The 27,065-nt window shown below is 48.5% G+C and overlaps 1 protein-coding gene across 1 annotated transcript; it reads right to left on the bottom strand.

Moving 5' to 3' along the window:
* Nucleotides 1–15,211: 15,211 nt before the first annotated feature.
* LOC144164730 (uncharacterized) lies at nt 15,212–15,885 on the bottom strand. Its single transcript, XM_077695025.1, has 2 exons — nt 15,637–15,885; nt 15,212–15,537 (listed from the first exon to the last, which is right to left on the bottom strand). The coding sequence occupies exons 1-2, from the start codon at nt 15,883–15,885 to the stop codon at nt 15,307–15,309; spliced, it is 480 nt and encodes a 159-aa protein (XP_077551151.1). The 3' UTR covers nt 15,212–15,306.
* Between the last annotated feature and the right edge of the window lie 11,180 nt (nt 15,886–27,065).

Genomic DNA, 27,065 nt, shown 5'->3' with positions numbered 1-27,065 from the left:
GTAGGCATATGGGTATTTGCCTGTTTAAGAAATTCTATATGAACACATCCATTCGCTAAAAATAAAGAGTTGCCTTTTGCTCAACACAATGTTTCATCTCCTGTGCATGCCTCGAGAGAATTAGGCTTCATATATATGCACATGTGCTATGTGTGGAGGTACGGCTTCAGTGTGCAAAAAAATGCACTTTTGTGCATGGTCATATGCAACACGTACAGAAAGCTGGCCCTAAAAAATATTTCCAGCTGGTAAGCATTGGTCACAGAACACCCACAAAGATACATAAATATATATCTAGTCACACATTAAATAAAACAGAAAAATGGAAACGGAAACAGAAATTGATACTACAGAAGCCGTGAAGAGAGGAGAAAATGGGACACGTCAAAAAACCTCACATCCTCTGCTAGCAGAAAAGAAAAAAAAACTAAAGACTAGTCTTCTTTTCCACTGCCTCCAGTAGCCTTCTCAACAAAGCCTCCCTCACTTTCCTGGACTCTATTCTTTCCCTCTGCCTCCTCTCTGTGTTTTCCTCATTTAGGCGCATGGCATCAGCAAAAGTCTGCGCCAGTTGCTGCACATCGCGGCGTCGTCCCTTGGGGTTCTTTTGGTCCCTGGGTGCAGCAGCGCCCTGGCTTGTGGCATCAGCCTCAGGAGCGTCTCGTGGTGGTGGTTCTTCAGGAGGGCTGATAGGGTGAAAGAAAAAAAGCTATGAGTGCATCACAGGCGTCATGACTGGTTACTTATAACGGCACACTGGTCCATAAACTGAACTAAAATATTGAGAAACAATCTTTAGAAAAACTACACCTACTTACGTTGCGCAATACCTGCCTTGCAAACAGAGAAAAATCAAGCCTGTCTTTTTTGGGGAGCATGCTGTTCTGCATTTCTCATGCATTGGTGGTGCTAGCTACAAGTTGTATGAAGAGCAAGAGTGGTGCTGTTTTTGTTGGCTGCCAATAAACTTAGCAAGGTGGGTTATTTATTTATTTATTTCAGGAATACTGCCAGCCTTACAAAAGGCCCTCGGCAGGAGTGGGTGTACATTGTAATACGTACAAAAAGGAAAAATCTATACAGACAAAACATAATAAGTAATCCAAGTTAGGCACAAGCTGCAGAATGACCAGGTGATTGCAAGCAAAAACAGTGCAGAAATGCAAAAGTAAATAAGAAGCATAACAGCATGTTTGTTTCTCACGCGCGCAGTATCATACACGCAAGAAAAGAACGATATGACGGAGTAGACAGGTACAAAGAAATAGGTGCGCAACACCCGAATAAGAAGTGACGTGCCTCGCTGTAGTGGAGTAAAAACCAGCGCAACACTTCATTCAACTAATTAATAAGACGCACTAGTTCATTAGGTAAACTTATACAGGATCAGTTCGTTAAAAGTGCGGCGAAAGTACATCGTTGCGGCGGCCGCCGCCTCTGAGTCTGAACGCATCCCCCGGTAAACAGCGCTAGACACGTGTACCTCCCGTCCAAAGTCTAGCCAAAACTCAGAAATGGTATTTTGGTGCACAGATGATATGTACTTACAGCCGGCGTTTAGGCAAAACCACCGAAGCCTTCTTCCTCTGACTCGCTAACACATAATTCAGCAACTTCAAATGGGACTTCCGCAGGCGAATCGCTGTCGTCCTCCGACTAACTGATGTCTTCATCGCCAACATCGTCACCACTCGCGGACGGGACCAGTCCGGCCTTTATGATCCCAGCTACAACTATTGCGCCACATAAAGGGAAAACACCACGACGGACCGCCTGTAAATCTAACAGCCTCTGTTGCAAGTGTCTACGCCTTGAGACCGAGCTGCACTGTACACGGCCCCCTGCCTTCAGTTCGTTGCTCTAGCACCCACATGCGCAGACGATCCTCGAGCTCCAGCCAGCGTGCGTTCTTGCCGTGGTTGGCCTCCTTTGTAGATTTCATAGCCTGGAGCACGCAGGTGATTTTGAGCCAGTCGCGTAGAATTTTCTCACTAACCTCGAACTGCTTTCCCGCTGCCCGGTTTCTATGTTCTTGTGCAAATGCAAGTGCACGTAGCTTGAACTTCGCATCATAACTTTTTCACCTCGTACGCGGCGTATGGTTAGCGAGAACTAGGACACGACGCAAGGTAAATGCACGATGGATGCTAGGCTTCACCTACGGGGGAAGCTCGACGCAAGCTGACACAAGGTGTCACGACGTTCGGAAGCGGCCCGAAAATTGAAACTTGTTAGCAGGAGGGCGTCATTTTAAAAAGTGCAGCACATTTACCTCCTTCAGAGTAAAACTGGCTGTAATAATTTATAAGCTTCATTTCGTTTTTGCAACCCCATTTGATGTTACTGTGAATTTATTCCTAACTGTAGTTACTCTGCGTGGTGGACGGTGGCGCGCGGTTGCAGCAGCCCGCGGCAGGCCGCTATCCTCCCTGTTCTGTGCCGTTATCGTTGTTTTTGACCAGAAAAAGCTGCCAATTGTTCGGTTTGACGTCCAGAGGTGACGTATCGGCTATGATAAACGCCGTAGCGCTGGCCTTCGGCTTCATTTAGACCATAGAAATGTGTCTCTTAACGTGCGCTGACATCACGCAGCACACAGGCACCTTTTCGAGCGCGGACCACACGTTGGCGCCACAGGCCGGATTTACTCCATACATAAGCCGCACCGGTGCATAAGACGCATCAACAAAAATTTCAGAAAAAACCGCGGCTTATACACGGGAAAATATGGTAATTCATCAAAAGACGAATATATATATATCTGCGAGTTATTCATACCTGGTGTTGGACAGTGTTCCGCCAGGTCCAGCAACAAATTGGGGCCTGAAATGATGCTGCTTCTCCAGGATTCTTGACAGCTGCCTGCATTTTACAAATGATCAGGGCCGCAGCTAGAGAAACAGTGGCAAATAAAATCTAAACTTAACAATTAGTCACTCCTGGAACGGCATACGCCTCCTTCGTCGATCTCCGTGCTGTGGGTCTGAAGCCCTCTTGTACGCTCTTTCGAGTGATTTCCACTTGTTATCAGCTTCAATCGGGGTGATTATGTCATCCGGGAATTTCACGTTCATGTACTTCACCACGTCCTCCCACATTACCTTTTTGGTGCGAAACATTTTCGAACCGTCGCAGAGCCTGGCCTGCATGGTACAAAATAGAACGCACAAAATGTAAACAGACTTTGTTTCACGAATACAGAAAAATTGTGTTTTTACTGTTTCCTTGCCCTTCAGCACTTTCCTTTGTTTCATGCTTCATATACACTTGTCTGAGACATAAAATGGGACCTGACATAAGCATATGTGGCCAGCCACGTACGTAAGCGCATAGAATTATGCAATTTCAAAAGATGTCTCGAACGCTACGCGAACGATACAGTGCGTGAAAACATGAGCGAAATACGTAATACAAGAATTTCATCGTGCTTTCTGACACAAGACGCCGGAGTGCGAGAATAAAACACACAGAAGTACGCACCTCACACAGCTCAATGAAATGAGCCGTCTTTTTGAAGCTCCATCCAGGCTCTTCGTCGTCGCCTCCGGTCGCGCCGCAGACGTCCACCGGGTGATGGTTTGTGTCGCCGGGACGGCCCGGCGCCACGCCAGCAGCCACTTCGTCGGAAAAATCGGCCGCCTGCACATTTGCACTCGCCAGGCCCAGCTGCTCCGGCGGTACAAGAATGGGCACCCCGTCTGCTTGTATAATATATGTGTTGTCATATACAAGTACCGCAAGCTTTTGTCAGTATACATGTATTGCCGGACAAGAGGCAACCACATTAAGCACTATTGCCAGCAGGTGCACAGCCGGAACATTATGCAGCAAGCCAAAAGCGATTTGTTGAGTATTCGCAGCGGTCGCCTAACTCAAACCGCGCGAACTCGCACATACCAAACGTAATTAACGCACCTTTTCTGATACACACGACTTCCCTTCATTGCCAAATGAGCTCACCAGTCTCACTGATAAGCGGGTGCAGCTCCTGTGCGCTGCCGTCTTCACTCACCACAGTAAACTTTGCCATTTTTGAACAAGCTTTTTCGCGGCCGCGTTCGTGTCGTCTGCTCGCGTCACACAGCTCAAAACAAGATGGCGGCCTATGTTTGAAGTGCCCGCGGTTTTTATCGGCTGGTCAAGTGAGCTCACAAAAATTAGCATGCAACGTTCTGCAGTTCCGTGCAGACATTTTGGTTAAAAAAAAGAGAAACGTGCAAGTGGGCGGAGCCACGCTTCTCCTGCACTGGTAAAAAAATTAACATTATGCTGCACTGCTTGCACCAGGTTGCACCAGTGCAACCAGTTCAGGTAAAAAAATGCCTCTACTATTGCCACTTGATTTTTTATATATATGGCGCGGGCGACAGCAGGCGACGGCGGAGTGATATTTTTTTTTTTCAGTTGATGAAGTATCTAATCTCGCAAAAATCCAACACGTACGATTTTTTATAAAGGAACACTGCAAATATCACTTCTGTATTATTTTTGTTGTCTTATATATGCGAAATGTCTTGTTGTTCTTCAACAATATTGACAGGTATGAACATTACACCGGTATTAGACGGGCACATTTAGCTGTGACTATATAAGACTATTGCGCAGGCATTGTTTCACTTTGGCCGGGTGGCTGAATCGATTCACAGACAGACACCCGCCGCGGTGGCTCAGAGGCTAAGGCGTTGCGCTGCTGAGCACGAGGTCGCGGGTTGGATTCCCGGCCGCGGCGGCCGCTTTTCTGATGGAGGCGAAAAGCAAAAACGCCCGTGTGTACGAGATTTCGGCGCACGATAAAGATCCCCAGGTGGTCAAAATTAATCCGGAGCCCTCCACTACGGCGCGCCTCATCGCCTGCGTTGCGTCGGCGCGTTAAACCCCACAATCATCATCATCAGACAGACGGACAGACAGACATACAGACAGACCAAACGTTCTGGGTTTAAGTAGCCCAAGAAAGACTATCGTCTTTAAAACATGTCTTCCGTCGGCAGATAACAGCTTTGCTCGAGGCGGGGTGAGTGCGCAGTGAATTGAACCCTGCAACTTTGGTCTTCGTTCTACATCGTATATCAATTCCGGTATCGCAGGCATTGCATAGAACTGTTCCCCACCTGCCGTTTTTTGAAGCGTTTGCTCTTTTTTCTCTAGTCATACTTTGGCTAGTTCCATAAAACACGTATTGCGGAGATGGCACCTATTCAGTCGTAGCTGTTTGTGTTCTTGTCATGTTTTTCAGGGCATGGCCTCTGGCGGTCAGTACGACGCTCACTGCTGCTTGCCATGGTGCCCAAGCAGCGCCCAAATATACTTTCGCCAGGTGCCCGTTCTCGGGATGCGTTTCTTTCGCGAGCCCGTGGGGCAACAGGTTTGTTTAAGCTTTCTATTACCTTCAGTTCACTCTCGCTCTTAGTCCTGATTTTACAACAAAAAAAAGACAAATGGATTCAGGCTATGTGAGCAGCGTTATCATTTTTGTTAACCCAAACAATAGCTGAATTGCATTAAGAATGTGCCTAACCAGTGTTCCGAAATTACAAAGACGCATATTTTTAGTGTTGCTAATAGCTTGACCGCATGATTGATGAATTGAATAAGAGAACTTGTGTTTTAAATAGGTGACATGCACTGGAGGCAATACATGAGTACTAGTTGCAGTGAAATTTACAGACTGTTCGCAGGTCATCGTCATTGCAAGCAGTTTGTGTACTATATCGCCTATCACCTGTGCAAGTGTACAGGTGCCCTCAAGACAGAGCCAACCAGCAAGGTGCATTCGTCATACCAAATATGGTGTAAGCACTTCATGGATCCTGCACTTCATGGATCCTGCCCTCACACGACTCACAAAAGTGGCCGTGCCAACTGTTCTCCCAGAGTTGTATTAATGACTGCCTGCAATGCTTCTTGCTGCCTTATTGATGCTCCAGATGGATACCGCAACTGTATTCCAAATATGGAACCTTGCCATTAGCACCGGAATTCTAACGCAAGTCTCGGCACTCAATAAAGCGTGACAACTGAAAAGCCTATCGTTGACTCAAGGAAAAAACTGATTTTTATCTCTGACATGCCTCATCTCATTAACACCACTCACAACAGCGTATACGGTCTCCAAACTCCACTCGCAAATTATTGTTGCTACTGGTTGTAATATTGTGAAAGCAGTACATCCACAAAAACCCTTTTACATTATGAAGACTGTCAGGGTAAGAGGTCATGCTAAATGTCGTTTGTCACCATACGTGATGCATGTTGTCCGAGTGGCCTAGACGAAGAGAACCATGTTGGGACCTACATTGTCAAATGCGCTCGTAACGTCCTCAGCAAGGATGCCTGTCTTAGCTGAGAACTTCTTGCTGGAGTTGTTGGGGAATAATTTCCAGCGCCTGTCTCGTCTACTCTGTTTCTTTGTTCATGTTTCTTGTTGCGCTCCAAATAATGGCTCTCTTGTTTGCCCTTAGAAGATCGTCGGTATTTAGTGTAACTCATCAACAGGGAAAACTTTAGTCAGGTGTTTTTTTTCTGGCGAATTGTGTACTCGCATTTTAGCAAATAGATGCACCTGTTGTAAGTGCAGTGTACGCCGACTGTGTATTGGGGTGGTCCTTTTCCGGACCTTTGTTTTGAGGCAAAGCACAGATTGCAAATATAGGCAGTGCTCCCATGATGTGCCTCGTAAATCAAATTGCACTGTAATTCTTGTTGTAATCAGGCAGATAAAGTGTACAGTGCCATGCTGAATACACCTATGCGGTGTAATCCGCAAGCATATAGGCGGAACAGACATTTTTAACCTCTGTCATAGCACATTGTGGATTGCGAAACGTACCTGATATAAAATGTACTGTAGTAGCGTTCCTCACTGCCTGGTGCCTGGTTGTGAGATGCAAAGCATAGTAATGTCAAGTACAGTTGTGGGCTTGTGCGGGGCAATGTTGAAATTGTGCTCGGCAGCGTGTTCGAAATCGCAAAAATGTGGCGCGTAGTCCCACAAATGTTGTCGCTTTACCTTATGGGACTCTGTAATGTGCCACCATTGTCTCATACACGAGAAGCACATACTGCTTCCCTGTTTCTTATATTAGACTGGTCGTATTGACAGCGAAATGCATCAATTTGTGTGCCTTAATCGAGCCTGGAACCTGTCGGTTGACTACGTGCACGTACCTAAAATATCCCCGCCTGGCCCTTTCGCTTTACTGGGAAGGCGACGCTTTCGGAAGGTAACCCGGCTTCTTGGGAAAATGCACCCTTGCAAGGAACCAATAGGAAGTTGACTTTTTCCTCTTTACCTTTAGCGTGTGCATATCCACACAAATGTGATTTCTGTTCAATTACTGCTACTAATTTGAAGTTGCCCCGAGGCAATAGACCTCATTAGAGTTCATCAAATAAGCGAGGCCATCAAAGCCTAAGTTGTTCCCTTCTTTCACGTCCTAACTGGGGAAATTGCCAGACTAAAAAATTATCTGCGGAGATAGTGGTTGTAAACAGTTGCAAGTATCCAAGTGTCTAGATCATGTTATGGTTGATATTTTTGTATGACTGCAACAGCGCACAGTCTGAGGCTGTCGTAGATACAAGTAAACCTGTGCATGGCTGAGTCTTCTGGGTTTTTGCATTTTTAATTACCGTGGAGAAAAAATCCCTTGTGTGGTTGTGATGCCTATACCTGTGCATTTTTTTTCATTCCTGGAAACGTATTTTCCTCTCACAACTGTGTAACGTCTCTGTTGTGTATTACCCACTGTTTATTATTATATGTGTGTTGCAAAGATAGATGACAATTTGAACTTGTTGTTCCGTTTAGGCCATGCAATAAATTTTTCTTAATTTAGGATGTGTCTCTTTTATGTGGCTTGGCAAGATGTGAACACACGACAGAATTCTTAACCAACTGTGAATGGTACTGTAAATTGCAATTTCACATTTTAAAAAACGTTTTTTTTTCTGTAAAAGCATGCGGGCACTAAGCCTGAGGATGACATATTCAAATAAACACTAATTAATGTATGAAAGCGTCCGAATACCGTACCGATGCCCGTCGCCGTGAGCAGCGCTTTCCAGTCATTCAAACCACCCGCTAAAATCGGTGTCCGCGAAACCGAAAGTGAACGTACGAAAGTCAACGCAAGTATGGTTAGTATTTTGGCTACCCGCTCGGCGCGCTACACTACACAACAGTCATTCGGCCGCAAGGTTCTATGGGAGTGTCCACTCTTACCAGTATTTCTTTCTCTATGCAGCTAGTAGACAGAGTAAACCATCCAGAAAGCGAGGAGCTGCTTTTCTGACGCGCCCTCAAAGCCTACGGAACCCTAACACATCCAAAATATTGCGGGTCCGCATGTGCGGAATTTGGGCTTGCTCTTGTGACAGCGTGAAGCACAGTAACATCGTTTGTATAAGTGGACGCGAAATTTAAACGAAATACCACAAGGGTATTCAACTTGGATGTTTTATGTCAATAACTGATTAATATGTGAAATCCTGGATGACAAATGACACATCAAACTGGCGCCTTGATGGGACCAACTGAGAAAATTACACCCACCTCCCCTCGCGGGAACCCTGGTGTGATCTCCTGGGGGTTTCCATTGGCGTTTTCCATCGTATTGATTACGCTTATAGCAGGGATACTCACGCGAACGGGAGGTGGGCGTAATTTTCCGTTTTCACCATGCAATGCACATGCAGTACACGTATTCCCAGGAACCGTCGCATCAAGCAATCGTCGAGTACTGCGAGAGAGTGCAAGCGTAACACGGACGACCGTCGACTGAGACCGCCGAATCGCGGCATGCGGCTTTATATTCACAGCGCCCGAAGGAGAGGAAAGCGCAGAGAGAGAGAGTGTACTACACATTCGCAGCGCGCGCAGCGCCGAGCGCAGCGCCGCCCACTGGCGCCTAGCAACGGAGTGAGAGCGCGCTGCGCCAACCCGCAGCTGTTGGGGAGGAAGGTTTCGCTATCGGAGAGAGGAGAGGAGGAGAGGCGCAGCTGTGCGGACAACGCCGACAGACGCAGGAAGGGCAGAGGGGCGAGCATGAGATGCGTTGCATCTAATATACAACCCTCATCCGCATCGACTGCTTCTTACGGGCTGCGAACAGTTGATGGAAACTCGCGCGCGTACGCGGTGAGTGTCAGGCGACTGCCGTAGCACCCTCCTTTTTTCAATGGAAGAGCACGGGACTGTTTCATTGTTTGCTTATCGCTCACGTGCCTGCCTTGCGTATGACGCTCGGGTTGGTTGGTTGTAAAACGTCTATTCAGAAAAAGGGGGAGAGGAGGGGAAGAGAAAGGGTCAGGAGCGGTGGGGGGCCATCCTGTTCCGGTAGGGGCATCCTGTTCCGCCGTCTTCGCCCGAGAGATCAGGGCTTCCTGGTCTTCGAGCTGGCAACTGCGCAATGGGCTCTTCCATCGCTCTACAGAAGGGGTGGTTCGGGGTTCAGTGGGCACATCCAGACAAGGTGTAGGGGCGGGTTGGGAGTGTCGCAGCGTGAGCAGTTGGGTGCATAGCAGGTGGGGGAGATGCGGAACATTATTTTTTCGCTGATATTATTGCACACCAAAAAAAAACAAGAAAAACCCACCATGAGATGTTGAAGAAAGGAGTCCGAAGTCGCCGTAAAAGAAACAACAACTCAGTTTACATTACATTGCTATGAAATCTCATCATTTCCGACCATCATCTTCTTCCTTCTTTTTCTTTCTGTCGACCACTGCATCGTTCTCTTCTTCATTAGGGTAATTACTCTAGGTCCAGCGCAACAAAAAATAACATCCTCCCGCCCCCACACAAAACAAAATGAAGTTAGCAAATCCCCCTGAAAGACCATGACTCCCCAGGTCTTCTGCGCGTTGATCGGTCACAGAATAGACAACACAGGCTCTGATCCTAATGTCCGTAAATGCCTTCTTGTCAAATCCGTTGATTCAGTCATGTCCATACGACCACAAGGACGCGTCTTTTCGGCGCATGCCGAGTGTTGCGACCGGGCGGGGGCACCCGATCCTTTCTCCGTGGCCTCCAACATACGATGGGTAGCGTGTATGGTGTGAGCGGCCAGCCGCTGTTGCAGCCGTGAAGAAGTCCAGAGCAGTAGGATAACGTAACTGTTTACTTCATAGCGAGAGGTGAGCCGAAGCCAAAAAAACATACAATGCCCTGACGGGCGAGGTTACAATACAGGACACGAGCAGAGCGACCGCATGGATTCGCTGCTCAGACAGGAATGATTTTCAACGTTTGTGCTGCTTCCATTTATACCCAAAAAACGCCCCCAAGAGTAACACGCCACGAAATCACAGATACACACACACTCTTTCCATAGTTCGTGAGTCACCCATGGCTTCGTCCCACATGGCGTCCGAGAGGGGGGGAGAGAGTGTCCTTGAAAGGTGCTGGGGTCGCGCTATCAACTGCTGATCGCGCAGATAGCGAAACGTCTTAGTTGGGGTGGTCAAGGAGGGACTCACCGACGCGCAGGTGCCTGAAGGGTGTGGCGAACGTCATGAAGCATGCCTGGGCGTGCCGCCGGAGGCGCGTTGCAAAGCGAGGTGACTGACCCGGCATGTCGAGACACGAAAGTACGGTTCACCGACACGCGGGTGCACGTGGTCGATTCCCACGTGGTGACTGATGCGGGAAAATACGGCGGCGTTTGGCCGATTCGTAACAGCTTCTTCGCCGGGGGTCCGAGATCCCGATGGACAAGGGTCTGCAACCGTTGTCCGGAGGGATGCTTTCGCAGTGAAGTGCTCAGCAGACGCTCGACTCCAGGCCGGGGCTGTACGACACCGTGCTGAAGCTTCACTGGGCCGATCACTGGACGAGTAGTGGCTCCCCAAAAAGTTCAGAGCGTCTCTGGATTGGTCAGGCAAGCAACAGAACAACACAGCAAGACACAACCGCATCTTCGGCAAGTGCGAAGACAAATCCACACTGAAGATCTACCAGGCTTTTAGTTGCGATAAAATACGCTAATAAGTAACTACACTAGTTATATTTTAGCCCAGCAGTACTTTAAACAAGTGCACAAACCTGAAAGGTGACATTTCGCGTGATTGGAAATGTCCATAAAAAAAAAAAACGTAATCGTAAAGGCGAAACCTGCTTCAGGAAAAACAAAGAAATTTGAGAAAGTTAGGCGTCTACAGGCCACTTCTCGCGCTGAGAGCTGCGGTCCGAGCTCTCGTCAATGCCCTGAGCCTTTTCCCTTCTTGTACCGTACTTTAGGTGCAGCCGTTGTCTCAACGCTGCTGCGACCGCGTGGCATGACACAGGTCGTCTTGTTCGACAAAGGTCGAGCGCGCGAAGGAGCGAGTGGGATTTTCCCCCGTTCATACGTTAGGCACGCACTGCTTCTAGGCGGCGTTCCCTCGACGCGATGCGAGCTCACGGCTTTGCTCGCACTGAAACACGCGCCACAATTACGTGCTGAAGGTTTTGCTACCTCCTCGTTGCTCGCCTTTTAAGTGCGAATGCACTTTATAAGCGACCCCAAACCATCCACCGCCGGCGGCGGCGGTTGCGGCGTCCGCAGTGCTCCTCTATATTTAAAAAAGAAACAGCATCCGGCGCCAGGTTTCGATCCGAGGACTTTGCGGCCGCAGCGCGACGCTCTACCGACCAAACCACGGACGCGACGCTGATATCAGTGTTAGTGACGCGCCTTATATCTTTAACGCATTCAAACTACGTCGTCAGCGGCGTGCGTTGGCGACTCAGCGGCGTTATAGCGGCTTGATAACTGCGTGGTGTACACGTGATACTACAAACCCGATGGAAGAGAAGGCGGCGAGGCGGTGGGCTGCGGGGGCCGAGCGCAAGCGCCGCAAGCGGGCCGACAACCGTGCATTCGCACTTTCACATTCTCCCCCTCGGGGAAATGCGGGGGAATTTTTTTACGAACGCGTTCGGCAAGCAAACGCCGGAACGCGTTTGCGTTCTCTCCTCTAGGTTGGTTGGTTCCCTACTTCGGTTCAGCCACAGGCGACACCGAAACCTCAACTAGCTCAGCCGATGTTGGCCTATCGTCGGGAACATCAGCTGGGAGTGAAACGGGCACGACGAGCTCGTTAGATACCTTGTAGTTCCCTACGGTCACTACCTCGTCGTCCTTCGCGCTTTATCGAACGCCGTTTTATCGAATGCCGTTTTATCGAACCACCTACGTCCGTTTTATCGAAAGTGCGGGTTTGCGGCTTTCATTGTAATTTTCGGTGTTTATATTGTTTAACTGGCCATCGCATTAACCTAAACTGCAGTAACCTTTATTCTACATTGTCTCTGTCGTGCATTACATTTTACCGTGTTTTAGTGTTTACCGTGCGCCTTTACCGTGTTTTCGATCACCTTTGTTTTATTAAATTATGTTTAATTTTTGAGTCTATTGAATTCACTCAAGCATGTATGACCTCCTTGTTTATATTACAGAATTTGCCCCTATAGTACCAACCCTAACCCCGATGCGCAATATTCCTTAGATGTGTATCGGCGTGTTTAGGTTAGTGGTGCCAAATATATCCCTTGCGCCATGGTTCATCATTACGTCATCCAGAGTCTTGTCCCCCCTAATTGTTCTAGTCACGTGGTTTACACGCGACTCCTACTTGGACATTGGGGTCACATTGTTTGCATCTGGAGAAATATTGGGCCAAGAACTTCTGAAAGATTAGTGCTATACGACTGGAACAGGGGCGTTCCGACCGTGATAGTGAGACCCCAACAGAGGTGGTGGAGTCTAGGAGAACTCGTCACAAGGGAACCCGTCACAGCCAACTCATCATAGATGAACTCGTCAAGTAGGACAAGTCGTCAGAGGTCATCTCGCACTAGGAAAACTCGTAAGCTAGTACAACTGGACAATTGCCCATCCCGTCACAATTTACGTTTTTTGTTAATCATGCTCAAAAAAAAAATACAGGATTTCGTATACTTTTCTACTTTTGCGTCAACACTCTTCGCCCCTCTTTCGATTCACCAACCTTACGTTTTCGTGGTGGCCTTAAAGGAACGCGCCCGACCAGGAAACGCATTTCGTTGGTTTTTGTGTACTTTGTTCAGGTAATCGCATGGGCCATAGTATTGCTCGTCCCCATTTTTTTTTATTTTTCCATTTTCATTTACAGGTAATCGGGTCATGGCGTTGTATTTTGAGTAGACCTTCATGATTTCTCTATTTTTGGTGTTTACTATTTTGATCTTAGTGTTTTTATGCTTTATGATAAAAAGGCAAAAGTATGCACCCCAGCAGACACGGTGGGGTGCAACCGGAGGAAGATGAAAACAAACCAACCTGCAGTACGGTGACAATTTTGTAACTAACGTTTTTCTCGTTAGTTGGAGAACAGTTGTACAAGGCTTGGTAACCTCTTAGCAATTGAACTAAGTAATTAAAAATTAGGAATGCAGAAATCAGGAGAGACTTTTGCTAGCGTTCAAGTTAAGCTTTTGACATTGGACCCTCAAGCGCCAAGAAGTGCCTTTTTTATGTACAACATACGCGGCGAAATAATTAGAATATGTGTCGACACAAACGTGGTGTATACAAAAAGGTACGAAGCATATCGAGGCATTTTAATCAATACGCCACAATGACGTGATATGCTTCGGATCAGAGGGGATAGAGACACAAGGAGATTCGTTATGGCAGTACCAATTGCGCAATGAACGCAACAAAAAATTCTGGTGACATTTTTCGCGCATCACAAAAACAAAAATTTACAAATTGGCAAATTACATAGCAAGGAGGAAATTAAAAAAAACGTACTGGAAATTCTGTTACTCGAAAAGGCCGAGAAGAATACTTTCGATAAAACGGCTTCGATAAAACGTCCGTCGATGAAACGGCGTTCGATAAAACGGCGTTCGATAAAACGACTTAGATAAAACGGCGTTCGATAAAACGGCGTTCGATAAACTGTCCGGATCCCAACTAGGCTGCCCTATCTCAAAAAACGGCTTAGTTGCCCTCGAACTGCGCGCGTTCGGGTCGACAGCAGTTTTCAAGGCCTCCCGTGATATAGCGCACTTTGAACATGGCGACGAAACATCTCCGCTCAGCGTAGGGGATTTACACACAGTGTACTTACGCTGCCCTCCGTCATGAGCCTCTGGAAATGCCCAATCATCGCTTTCCGTCTGAGTTTCGCCATTCCTCACAGAGGTGGCGACCCTATCGTTACTCGAGCTCTTCGCAGCGAGCCCAGCTGGTTCTTTCCTCGGCAGTTTATCAAAATTGTACCCCTTTTCCCTTAACAGCTGATCCGACCTGTTCGAGAATAGGTACTTGTACTCCGGAAGTAGTTGTGGGGATACTGCTGCCTGCGTCACAAGTTCACCAAACGGACTTCCGATGCTGACCTTAGCAATCGGCAGACGAACGTTTCGTGCACCTACGGCTGGCTTCACCCAAACACACTGCCCTGTTAGCTGATCCGGTTCAACGTACGAAGGGTGGACCATGTCTACCGTCGCCGCGGAGTCACGAAGAACTCTGCACGGTTTACCATTGACGACTAGCTCCCGTACGTACGGCTCTAGAAACTGCCTGCTGTCCTCACTCTGATCTAGTACGTGAAAGACTAGTTTTCCCTTCTTACAACTGGCAGCAAAATGTCCCGTCTCGCCGCAGTTGTAACATGCAGCCTGTCTGCGCGCTTCGAAAGCTTTCTTTCTGCGCTGCTCCTCAGCGTCTGCTGCTCTCTCTTTGTTATCGTGGCCAGTTTCTATATCCACGAGAACGACTTCGCTTGCCCCACCGTCTTCCCGGGGAGCTCTGCCTTTCGGCCCTGACTTATCTGGGTCTAGGCCCACTCGTCACAAGTCCACTCGTCATAGGCCAACTCGTCACAGGTAAACTGGTCAGGAATGCCAACTCGTCACAGGGCATTTCGTACGAGGAATTCTCGTATCATCGAAAAATTCGTCACACGGAAAACTCGCATCACGAGCTTGCTTTAGAACGTTGAAGCGATGTTTCCGCCTGCTATACGTCGCCCATTTAAAAATGATGTAGGCGAGTGAGTGTTCCTTCAAAGTTGTTGACGTAGGCAGTTAGGTGAATATGCCGTAATACCGAGCTAATAAATTGAAAAGATAATTGCATGCGAATTTGTATTATAATGGCGCGAAAAAGTAAATAAATTGTTATAAATGACGCAGGGAACAGGTTGTGCATGAAAAAAAAATGTTTATTGCACTCGCTTTGTACTGTTGTGTTATTTACACTGTTGTCTCGCAGTCTCGTTGTGTAGGCGTCTTCAGGGCTGGGTTCCGACGTCGTTCACTGCATCAGTTCAGAAGCGGATGTTCCGGGCAATATTCCGAAGCGTGTTGACTGGGGCTCCGCTGTCGTGATCAGCCAGGATTCTTGCGATGCGATCGTTTACATCCTGGTATTTGCGTGCGAGCCGTGGGGGGTGCTGTCCCACGTCGAACTGGGCCATCTTCAGTTCCTGCAGCCCTTGCTCGTGTTTCAGGCACTTCAAGAAAGCCCATAGGTTTGGAAAACAACACTCGACGTTTGACTTAAACGAAAAAGTAGCAATTAAAATTACTCAATTTATCTTATGAGCGCACCTAAATAATAACCAGAATACATTGCACGCATAGTACATATAACAGACCTGAAAGCCGCGATGCCAGGCCTCCACAGAGTTGTTCGTTCGTGGCAAATCTTGCTGCACGGCTTCATGCACGGACCACAGGTGGGGCGGGAACAGGGCACTTTGTATTCCGTTGCGCCGCCGCCGACCGATGTAGGTGTCTTCAAAGTACATGGCCAAATCTGAAGCGCAGCTTGGCCAGCCTACAAGAAGGTCGTCGAACGCGTCCGGAACCTCTGACACCGGCAGGAATGCCAATGCCGGTAGCATGCGCATCTAAAAAATGAAACAATGGGAATTTAACTCAAAGTTGCGGTTTAGCCGCGATAATATATAGACAAATGTGCGTATAGAAAACACGGCAGTAGCGTATTTCAACTTCATAACAATCTAGATTTAAAATATACCGCCTTTTTGGATGGAGCGCTAGCAGCCATGACGGTTGCGCTGAATAAAATTACCTGAACGGCGAATTCTTCGTCATTGCTGTAGCGTGCTTGCATGCCAAACTTGCACAGCTTCCGGTAAACGGACTGGCAAAGATGGAAAAAACATCCCTGCATCCGAGTCTGGGGAAAATGCCGTGCACAGGCTGTAATGGCTGCCGCCTCGAAGTCGCTGTACATGACCTCACATGCCACGTTAGAAACCATACCAGCCAGAACAGAGAAGAGCCTGAAAAGAAATTCAAAGTAATAATAGCGTCATAAGTATATACATGCAGTGAAGCGGACCGCTCAAATTAGGCTACAGTAAAACTTACCGCTGGTACGTTTCCTCCTTCTTGTTTGGCAGCAACGCATACATAAAGGGGATCACTGCGCCATGATACAGGCCATGTACTGTGTAAATCTGATAGAACAGTGATGGCGTCACTTTGAAAGTTCCGTCCATAAACCAGCACTTTGCAGCGGAGAGACGTTCAAAATTTTTTGCGGTGCCGAAGACCAGAATGCGGTCGTGGTCCCCAGAACCACTGTCGTACGCCAAGAAAGGTGAATCCTCGCTCCCAGCTACCTGCAAAATACAAGAAGAACATTATAGATGTCACATCCAGCAGCTGTTGGAAATAGCAACTCTTAGTTAAGCGAGTATACCTTGAACTCCTCTGGAATAATGATATCCTCTCGGGCTTTCGGCAGAACGTAAGGGTTCTGGTGCTTCTGCCTCTGCTTACGAATGGTTCTTTTGAGTGTGCTGGGCGAAGGCATCTGGGAAGCCGTATGCTCGCTTACCGATGCAGCGGTCTCAAGCAAAATGCGATGCGGTGGCTCGCTCCCATTCTCTGGTAGTGTAAAAGGCATATGCAGGTATGTTACGCCAATAAAACAATCAGTCAGTAAAGCTCAAAAAAAGGAAGAGAATTTTTTAAACATGCCTATCAATCGAAAAACAGATGGAATCTTACCAGCTTTTCTCTTCATGCCCTGCCCCACTTTCAGGAGGTTGATGTCGGTCGGGTCCGCTGCATGAGTGTGACATCCACTGATCGCCACAACTGATCTTATGGAGTCGTCTGTTGTAATCTTTGCCTTGCAGAGTTTTCGCTCCCTACATACCCAGTAAGTGCCCGAACTGTTCTGCCTACTGATAGTATAGGAGTATCCCTCATACAATAACATAGGGGCGCCTCGCTGAGTTTTCGCTACCTCCATACTTCTCCGGCCACTAAAGATGACATAGAAACTGAAGGATAATATATTCGTCCTGGAACGGGAGCTTTTATAGCCTGGTGCTTCTTTGTTAGCGGTCCCGTGATTTGACCATGCCGCATCTTCCTCGCCCTTTCCAGCCAGTAATAAGGCGATTCCGTGGAACTATTTTCCTTACCCAAATTCCCATGGATGTGTCAGTGCAGCGTTGAAAACATGTACAAGCGCGCTTCCCGCCCTTCCCCCGAACGGCGCTTCATCTGCGTGTTCAATCACGTGGTCACACACACACCTGTCAACCACCCTGTCCGATGGTAACTAAAGTACCATCGTCGATACCGTACTTTCGCCTCGTATATCCCGCAACAAAAAATGAAAACATTGCAGGGGTAAAGTAGAGGTGCGGATATGCGAGGTTTTTTCTTTGGTGCAGCTTCGCGCATTGTGCCGTGAGGCCCCTGCAGCCGCAATAGCATCTATTAAGCGGCTGCTATCCCACTGATAGGCATTCTAGCCTATTCGGCTCACTGACATAAAAGATCTCCAGGTGGTAAAAATTAATTCGGAGCCCTCCACTACGGCGCGCCTCATCGCCTGTGTAGCGCTGGGGCGTTAATCCCCCACAATCAATAAAACCAACAAAAAAACAATTTCAAACCTAATGGAATGCGTGGTGGTGTTTCCTTCAGTGCTGACATAGAAAGAAATCCGCCAGCTTAGCTATGGTCCAAGCCTTGCGGGAGTTAGTGCAAGCTTCGCCATTTTTTTATTTTTTTTTATTCGCTGACTGAAAGCGTGGGTGCGGATTTTGGGCAAGGGCAGGTTATACGCACAGAAATACGGAAGTACACCACCTCAACACTTCTCACGATCAGCTTTTGAAGAAGTGCAGGTAGCACTGACCTCGCCCCTACTCCCCCCCTTCACCCCAAAGAAAAAAAAACACCTCTTTATGCACACCTGCTGGTGGCACAGACCTCCACACACCCTCCTAAACAGCCGGAACGAATTTACCATTGTAGAAACCATCCCCAGACCGGCTTTCAACGCCAATTTCCGGTCAGGGCACGTAGGCCGCTCCCGGTGTCACGAAATCCGTGCGACGAAAAGGCACCTCGCACGAAAGTTCCTATCTCGAGATGGCACTGTACGAAAAGGCCGGTGTGACGAGTTGGCCTACGACGAGTTTTCCGGTGACGAGTAGGCTCGTTCCCGACTTATCTGGCCTCGGCCTGAACTCTTTTTGGCCGTCTGTCGGCCCCTGCGCACCTCGACGTGCGACGAACTCGTCGGCTAGCTGAGCTGCCTGATCCACAGTACTTACCCCTGGCCTATCTTGCACCCAGAGTCTCAGGTTCTCTGGTAGACGGCGGTAAAACTGCTCAAGACCGAAGCACTCAACTACCTTGTCGTGCTCTCCGAAAGCCTTTGCCTCTTTGAGCCACTCTTCCATATTTGCCCTCAGCTTGTAGGCGAACTCCGGGTACGACTCGCCTCTAGCTTTCTCGGCTTCCCGGAACTTCTGGCGAAACGCCTCTGCTGACAGCCTGTACTTACGCAGGAGGCTCAACTTCAAGTTGAGCCTCCTGATGTCCTGAAAAGACTGATGTCTTCTCCTACCTTGTAGGGTCGCATTAGGTCACACATTCGCAACGTGGGTCGCTCAGTCACCGCAGACTGCCCGCTGCTGCCACTCTGTCGCCTAGATCTAGATGCCTCGATGTCAAGACGTTTCATTTCTAGCTCATGCTGTCGCTCCTGTTCTCGCCTTTTTTCCTCGCGTTCCTCACGCTGGCGCTCAGCCTCTGCAGCCTGACGCTTAGCGGCTTCCCTGTCATTGATCAGCTCAATGCACTCTGACAGCTCGTCATCGTCAGCCCCAACAGCGAGTATAGCCTGTATCAGCTCTGGCTTTCTCAGCGCGTCCGTAACATCCAAGAGCAACTCTTTTGCAAGTTCCAACAACTGCGGTTTTTTCAACGCTTTCAAATTCATGGCCGGTCTAGAGTGCTGCTTTCCCACTGCTCCCAAAATTGCTTTGCGCGAATAACCCACGCGACAAAAACACACGCCCTACCAGCTTTCCTCAGAAGCCTGGTAAAACTCAGTGAAGAAAAGTCCCGCACTCACCCTTGACCGCCGTGAATTCTGCGAAGTCCGAAGCCGCCTTGACGTCCGTGGTGTTGGGTCTCGCACCGCTGGCTCCATGTGTCACGAGGTTGTCATCCGACCGCTGTCAACCAGTTGTTGCGACCGGGCGGGGGCACCCGATCCTTTCTCCGTGGCCTCCAACATACCATGGGTAGCGTGTATGGTGCGAGCGGCCAGCCGCTGTTGCAGCCGTGAAGAAGTCCAGAGCAGTAGGATAACGTAACTGTTTACTTCATAGCGAGAGGGGAGCCGAAGCCAAAAAAACATACAATGCCCTGACGGGCGAGGTTACAATACAGGACACTAGCAGAGCGACCGCATGGATTCGCTGCTCAGACAGGAATGATTTTCAACGTTTGTGCTGCTTCCATTTATACCCAACAAAAAAGCCCCCAAGAGTAACACGCCACGAAATCACAGATACACACACACTCTTTCCATAGTTCGTGAGTCACCCATGGCTTCGTCCCACATGGCGTCCGAGAGGGGGGGAGAGAGTGTCCTTGAAAGGTGCTGGGTTCGCGCTATCAACTGCTGATCGCGCAGATAGCGAAACGTCTGAGTTGGGGAGGTCAAGGCGGGACTCACCGACGCGCAGGTGCCTGAAGGGTGTGGCGAACGTCATGCAGCATGCCTGGGCGTGCCGCCGGAGGCGCGTTGCAAAGCGAGGTGACTGACCCGGGCATGTCGAGACACGAAAGTCCGATTCACCGACACGCGGGCGCACGTGGTCGATTCCCACGTGGTGACTGATGCGGGAAAATACGGCGGCGTTTGGCCGATTCGTAACACGAGTGTATCGCTGCCGTCGATGTAGCCAGGATAAAATTCGCAGCACATCTTCCACGGTCTTGAATTCTGATGAACATTCTTCGGACGTATTCACAGCGGCCGTAAAACTGCTGTTTCGTGCCTTTTGCTTCTGTCTTGAGTTTTAGGTGAATTGTCTGTCCATGCGTCATGCATTCTTACACTTCCGACAACGACCACTGGGTCCTTTTTTATTCCCCCCTCGACGTCCTTTATGGGCAATGACAGTCTCTGGATCTTTGGACATTCTTTGGCCGTTCACTCCAAGTATCCTATCTCGCCGTCTTGATTCCGCAGGACAATCACTCGTATTGACATGCTCGGGACCTTTACTATATGGGGCTTGTGAAAACGTTACGGAGCTTCCGGTCATCTCAGAGGATTCTTCAAGTGAAGTTGAAAGCAAGGCATCTTTCGTTTGGATTTCAAGGGTAGCAAGCCAACTTGAAGTAGTCTCCCCCTTTGCTTGCGGTAGAAAATCTAATGGGAGTGATGTTTCCGGCAAGTAGACTTCTTCAGCATCTTCTTTAACATAGGGTGGTCCAACGAGACGAAATGTCCAACGAGACGAAAGATACACCGAGACGGAAGGTTCATTCGAGCCTGAAGGACCAACGAGACGAAAGATCCAAATAGATGACAGGTCCAATCGAGCCTGAATGTCCAACGAGACGAAAGATTCACCGAGACGGAAGGTCCAATCGAGCCTCAATGTCCAACGAATTGAAAGATCCAACGAGGCGGAATATCCACTGTTAGGCCTTTCATCTCGTTGGATCATTCGTCTCGTTGGACCTTTAAACGCTGAATTGCGGTACACCTGACCAGCTCAGACCTTTTTTTAAAGAGTGGTCTGGTGGAGAGGGCCCTGGTGGCCATACCAAGCCAGGGTATTTTTGTCTAGGGGAATCCCCCACCAGGCGGGTGCCCAAACATCAGCACGTACGGCTCGTCGAAATAAAGTTTATTTCGTCTCCTCCAATTTTATTATAGTCATTCCTCTTCCATTTATTTTTTACTCCTAATAACAATGGTGCGGTATCCAGTGCCATTGAGTTTCTTAGTAAATCTATCAGAGAGGAAACTGCACCTGGGAATCCATGTAATCGGGGGGGCGGGGGGGGGATTAATGGTTGGTTCGTCGATGAAGATTGCTGAGGTAGTCATGGATGGAGTAAAGTCCCAGATGACAAGACGCGCGGGGTAGGTGCTTCAGAAAAGTCTATTTACAAGTATTTACAGGGCATACCAACAACAACAGATGCGGATAACTGGGTTAACCTAAAATACGCTGCCGCGTACGAGGGCTATCGCAGTGCAATCTCTATGGAGAAGAGCCCGTAGGCCGAGCGTGTGCCGAACCGCCGCGCAGTTGGCTGTAACGTGCGTGGAGCTGTGGCGCCCGGAGGCTACCAGGGGAGAATGTCTTTCAGCATGCGCTCTCGGCGGCTGCTCCGGACGAACTCCTTGGAGGATGCGCGAGCAGGGCGCACGCAAAGCCGCCTCCTCACAGCAGCGCACATTCCAATTGGGGTTTTTTTCCTCCGCTCCTCGCCTGTCCGTCCCCGAAGGTCAGGTGGACAGGAAAGCCTTCCCCGAGGCCGCGTAAGAAGCCGCTGGAGAGGCCCTAACAAAGGACTGCGACTCGCTGGCGTAGGCGGAGGCCACCCCGACATTCCGCCACCAGATGGGGGGACGCAACCAAGCCACAAGAAGGGAGGAGGGTCATCGCCCTGACGAGGTGCATCGGCGCTAGCATCATTACAGGGGGTTATGGGATGACCCCTGCTTCTGGCTTGAGCTTAGCAGGACAATTGGATTCTTAAGCTCTTTGTGGGATTTGCTTTCTTCACTGTGTATTAACACATCTACGAGCTACGAGGTAGCACAAATTCTTCCTGTTCCGTGGTAGCCGTTAGCCGTGGCAGCTGCCTGTTCAGTGAAAGAGCAGGCAGTGCGTCATCGTACCAAAAGTTGGTCATGTCTGAGTTGCAGGAACATATGTTTGAGCGGGTATTATACTGCCGCGGAAGCTGCAGCTAACCAACCAAAGAAACGAAACGTAGCTCGGCGAAGACAATATACGAAAGATACGGCCCATGTATCCATCCTATCTTGTTGGTTGGTTGGACCCTTGAATCATGAAGCATACCCACGCAGGCGATTGGCCAAGAAGCTGCTTGCCTTCGTCCACGACTACTTAACGCCACGTTTTCTTTTTTCTTCAAGTATTTTTAATTGCGATGAACTCGCTTAGCAAAAAGTTTTGTTTGCTGGCGGTAGGGGGCCAAGGTTCACTAGGAAGGCGACGTTTGCATAGGCACGCTGAAAAACATTTACAAGTTCTTCAAACAACTTATTTTTTTGAAATAATGCAAAATAATAAAATAAGAGTCTGCAATAAGTTCCCCCAAAATATTAACATTGTTACTTGGCCTGCAGAATAGTAGGCACAACTGTTGCGGCAAAAAATACGCTATATTTCGTTTTTCTGTAGCTTTACCACAGCCTGTTGATTTTCTACTTTTATAATTATACATCATTCTTTGTTTTTTTGTGGCACTCTATTCGAATATACGGATGCTAAAGCGTTTTAAACTAAGGCAATGGCGAAACTAAGGAGAGCGCATGGTATAATGGGGGCCCATGACGACACAGACAGCCGTGATGTCAGCCGCATAGACACTAGCGCCACATTCCTCTACGAAACTAAATGTCCATTGCCCCTGGAAGCCATTTTAGTTGAATTTACCACGTGGATGTGTTCCACACTTCTTAGTCTTCGGAAGACTTCTGCATGCGGTGGTGGGTAGTTTCGATGGTGTCTTCTTACACGCAAAAATTTACCCTGCAGTCAAAGACAGGCATTTTTCCTTTCTCGATCATCGTCTTCCATACAAGGCGTGAGGCAGCGTGTGGTGCACACTAACCTTGCCAGTGCTTTTGTCTCTTGGAAGCACGCAGCTAGGCCACTGCCATTGGGATGTCTGTCAAGCCATACATTCCTTCATTTCAGAGACGGCTCGTCTGCCTTGCTAAAATGATTCTGATCAGGCTCTCTCGCTCCTGTTTTTTGTTCTATTTCTTTCTTCAACCTATATACTAATTTTTTTCTTATACTGCACCTTTTTGCCTGTCTGGTTCTTTTTAATAATAGTAATAATAATAATAAAAAAAACTCTTCTTGGCCAATCCCCCTGAGTGGGTATGCGCCACTTTATGGGCCACCACCACCACCACCACTCGAACCGCCAGAGGGAGCGCGCACATTGCGCTCACGCGCCAGCCTGCCACGCGGAGAATATCTGGAACGTCGAACATCGCCACTGACGGTGAAGACCTTCAGACCAAGCTGTCTCCTCACAAGCTTCCACAATTCTTCCCGTTTCGCTGCTTCTTCACTCCCGCATCGAGTGCAGGGACCCGCGTTGAGGAATTGGCGGCGACGGCATCTGACAGCATGGGTCTCGTTTTCAAGGCCCAACGGCTTCGATCCGGTTCAAGGATGGAGTGGTAAGTGAACAGCGGGCTAACACATTCGCTTCTCCATGCGAACGCCATACGGAGGTTAAGTACAACGATCCGAGAATAGCTGGTATACATAACTGTAGCGAGGATTTTGTTTCCCTGCTAGATGAACATTTTGAGAGTCAGCGAATGAGTATCCCATTTTAGTGCTGTCATTTTAATGCATATGTGTGGTCTTGTCAGTATATGAAGGGGGGGGGGGGGCAGTCACCGAGTTCAACCTACTAACCAACCCCCATCCTTGCCTCCAGTTGCTGGCACACTTGAGATTGGTCGCTTAACTTGAGCTTCAGGGGTTTATTCTAAGCACTACTTGTGGGGTGTAGTTTCCGCAATGCCGACCGCATGTGGGTAAAAGAATTACAGCGGTGAAAATGTGATGCCGTGGCCCGCCATACAGCAGAAGTGTGCTTTTTTATGGTTAAATGCTATGTTTTGCTGTACTAATAAATTGTTCTCCCAACTGTCATCGCTCCAGGCAGAAGGAACTGCCTGCTTAGCAGCTTTTACGGTGCTAACATGGGACGGCAAGTGTTCCGGTGATGAATTTGGCATTGCCTGCTTTGAATAAAAGTGTGGCCACAGGAGGATACGGCTCCAAGGCGTATTCCGATGTGCTATATTGGAAGAAAATAATACCATGGTGGACCACTGCGTCACATAAGACAGGGGTATGTATGTTCAACATACACGTCGCAACGGGGTTGAATTATCTAATTGTCTGCTACACAACTGCCAATGCATAGTACAAGCTAATGGTCTCCCTGAGCGGCTACGACTTTCTTATATAACCCGTTGAATCCCATTTAAGATGTCTTATGGTCTAGAAAACAGGCGCGGAAATACGCTGACTAAGAAGAGCAATGCACATGACGACGCGCCAAACTCGCCCAACTTGCCATCCTGTTAGTCTTATGGCCGTTTCTAACCACAGTTAGAATGCTCGGAAGTGCAGTTTCAAGCGCATTTCTAACATTTTGAAGTTTAAAATCCGGCGCATTGCGTTTGTAGCGACCCCTCATCTAGTTAACAAGACGGCGAAACGGTCTGCAACGCTAATTGCCTAAAACGTATAACACGCTGTTTTGCCGGTGGGACAGAAGTGTATCCGATCCAATTCTATCGCACAAGCCAGCTCAGAAGTATTCTAGATGCGCATATTGAAACGATTCAGCTTGTCCCGTATTGTTTGGTCACGATCCTAACTATACCCGGACACGCTGGTCATTTCGACCGCATTGAGCGAAACCGAGGCCGCTTTCCCAGAAGTCGTTCTCAGAAAGTTCTCCCGCATTCACAGGCGCAGACTCAGCGAATTATTCAGGCACGTTGAGTCACAATCATGGCTAGGCGTAGATCTCTCCAGTTTTATTCTTTGCGTTTCCTTCTGCACATGCCTTCTTCCTCCCTTTGCAATAGTTATTTATTTTTGCGTACATCTTGCTCTCCTTTAAAGAATTGTGTCTCCGCCCGAAACATCAAATAAAACGTTTTATTAAAACACTTGGAAATTTTAAATAGTCATTAGCAGCAACTTCATTACTGTACAAGAAAACGTCCTTTTTGGGCGAATACGGAACGGAAAGGACAGGACATGGTCACGTGTAGTCAGAAGGCAGGGTTTTGTCCTAAGGGTTTATTCAGAGGTAAAACATGGCTCATTTACATAAGTGAAACCACTCCTCTACGCTCTTTTCTTTCCCTTCTGCACTCATATTTTCTTCGCTGCCCAAGAGAAAGCATTATTCTGCGCGTTTTTGGGCCGATGCGTAACAACCTTATACTGCTCCCCTTCGACGCGTTGGTCCGACGCTTCTAGTACCGCCCGTACTCGTTTCAAGCGAAGAGAACACTTGTGACTACCTAGTAGAATATACCCGCGCAAGGCTTTCGAGATCAACGGTATGACTTTCTGAGAATTTTCTGACTCGTTTTCCCTCCGGTGGCATCCGCAGTATTGCTTAGTGTCTTTCCGAAAATAAGTCGTAAACTTGTGTTTGCTTCAACCAGGGTACCTGGGGCGTGGCTCAATGGCTGAGAATCGCGGTGCTGAGAACGGGTTCGAAGGCTTCATTTTTCACCTCAACCCCTGTGGAGGCAAAAAAAAAAAAGAAACACGCATTTGTGCAGATGTCAGGCGGACTTCAAACACTGGTAGGTCATCTCATTCATTACGTAGTTTTCCTCAATCGCGCTTCGAACTGAACCTCCGCCTCCGCAGTGACTCCCGTGTCTTGCCCATACACTTACCCGAGGGCATCTTCGTGCGATTGCAGTTATATTTGCTATCGGGCGACGCTAATTCATTTAGCAACGCCTGAAAGACCACCTGAACATTAAAAAAATGCAATGGTTTTTCTACATGGAGAATAAACACGGCAAATCTGCGGCCAGGTGGCCATAGCTGAGCGAACATTGCTACTCCCCCCTAAATGCTAACCCCCGAACATTGCTAACCCCCCTAAAATAACTTAAGGTCGCTGACTTACCGCCGTGGCGCAAGGCCAAAGCGCTGCATTACAAAGCCCAATGTCGTCGGTTCGATGCCGGTCGCGGCAGCCGCTTCTCTTATGGGAGCGACGAAACGAAAACGCTTGTGCGTCGAGATTTCGCGCACGTAGGAGAGACCCATGTGGTCTGGGTGTCCTGCACGGCGCAGCTCACAGCCCAAGAGTAACTTCGCTGCGTTAAACCTATATACGCCGGTTGAAACTTTTTGCTCACAAAGCTTGCTTGGTCCCCGAATTATATCAAATTTATAGATTAGAATTTCTGCTAACGATTGAGTACGCTTCAGCTTTGGCTTCAAACGGGGAACGGGATAGCGTTATCGGCTGCGTTCGCATTGTATACAAACTTCCCTAGCGGTGACAATTTCCCCAGCCTGCTCCCACGCCATTTTTTCGGGTACCGTCTTACAATCCCAAGGGTGACAGTCGGTGCTCTAACTCATTCTCACCCTGTGGCGCTTTCTTAATTCTTTGTTCGTGGTTTGAGTATCGATTGACATGCATGCGCACAGTGTGACAACCGTTCCGCTGGTATGCAGATTCCACATTGGCCGTTGGGCATCGTCTCTGACCGCTACAATTATCTCGGCCCCAATCAACGCAAACGCGCCGTCTGGCTACTTTTATTCTTTGCGGCGGCCTGTTATTCGAGTTCGTATTGGCCGATCCGCGCAAGGCTATCTCATCTTGCCTGATCGCGAACGCATACTTCAACCCCGCTCTCTAACCGCCTAATAACTCGATAGTCTTGGCGTGTGTCTTCCCCCTCAACGCCTCTTTCTGTACTTCACTATGCTGA

This window comes from Haemaphysalis longicornis, unplaced genomic scaffold (genome assembly GCF_048455015.1).
Source record: "Haemaphysalis longicornis isolate Haplotype H1 unplaced genomic scaffold, Haemaphysalis longicornis Haplotype H1 scaffold_1, whole genome shotgun sequence".
In the NCBI taxonomy this organism is placed as follows: Eukaryota; Metazoa; Arthropoda; class Arachnida; order Ixodida; family Ixodidae; genus Haemaphysalis; species Haemaphysalis longicornis.
This window is presented reverse-complemented; position numbering and strand designations above follow the sequence as displayed.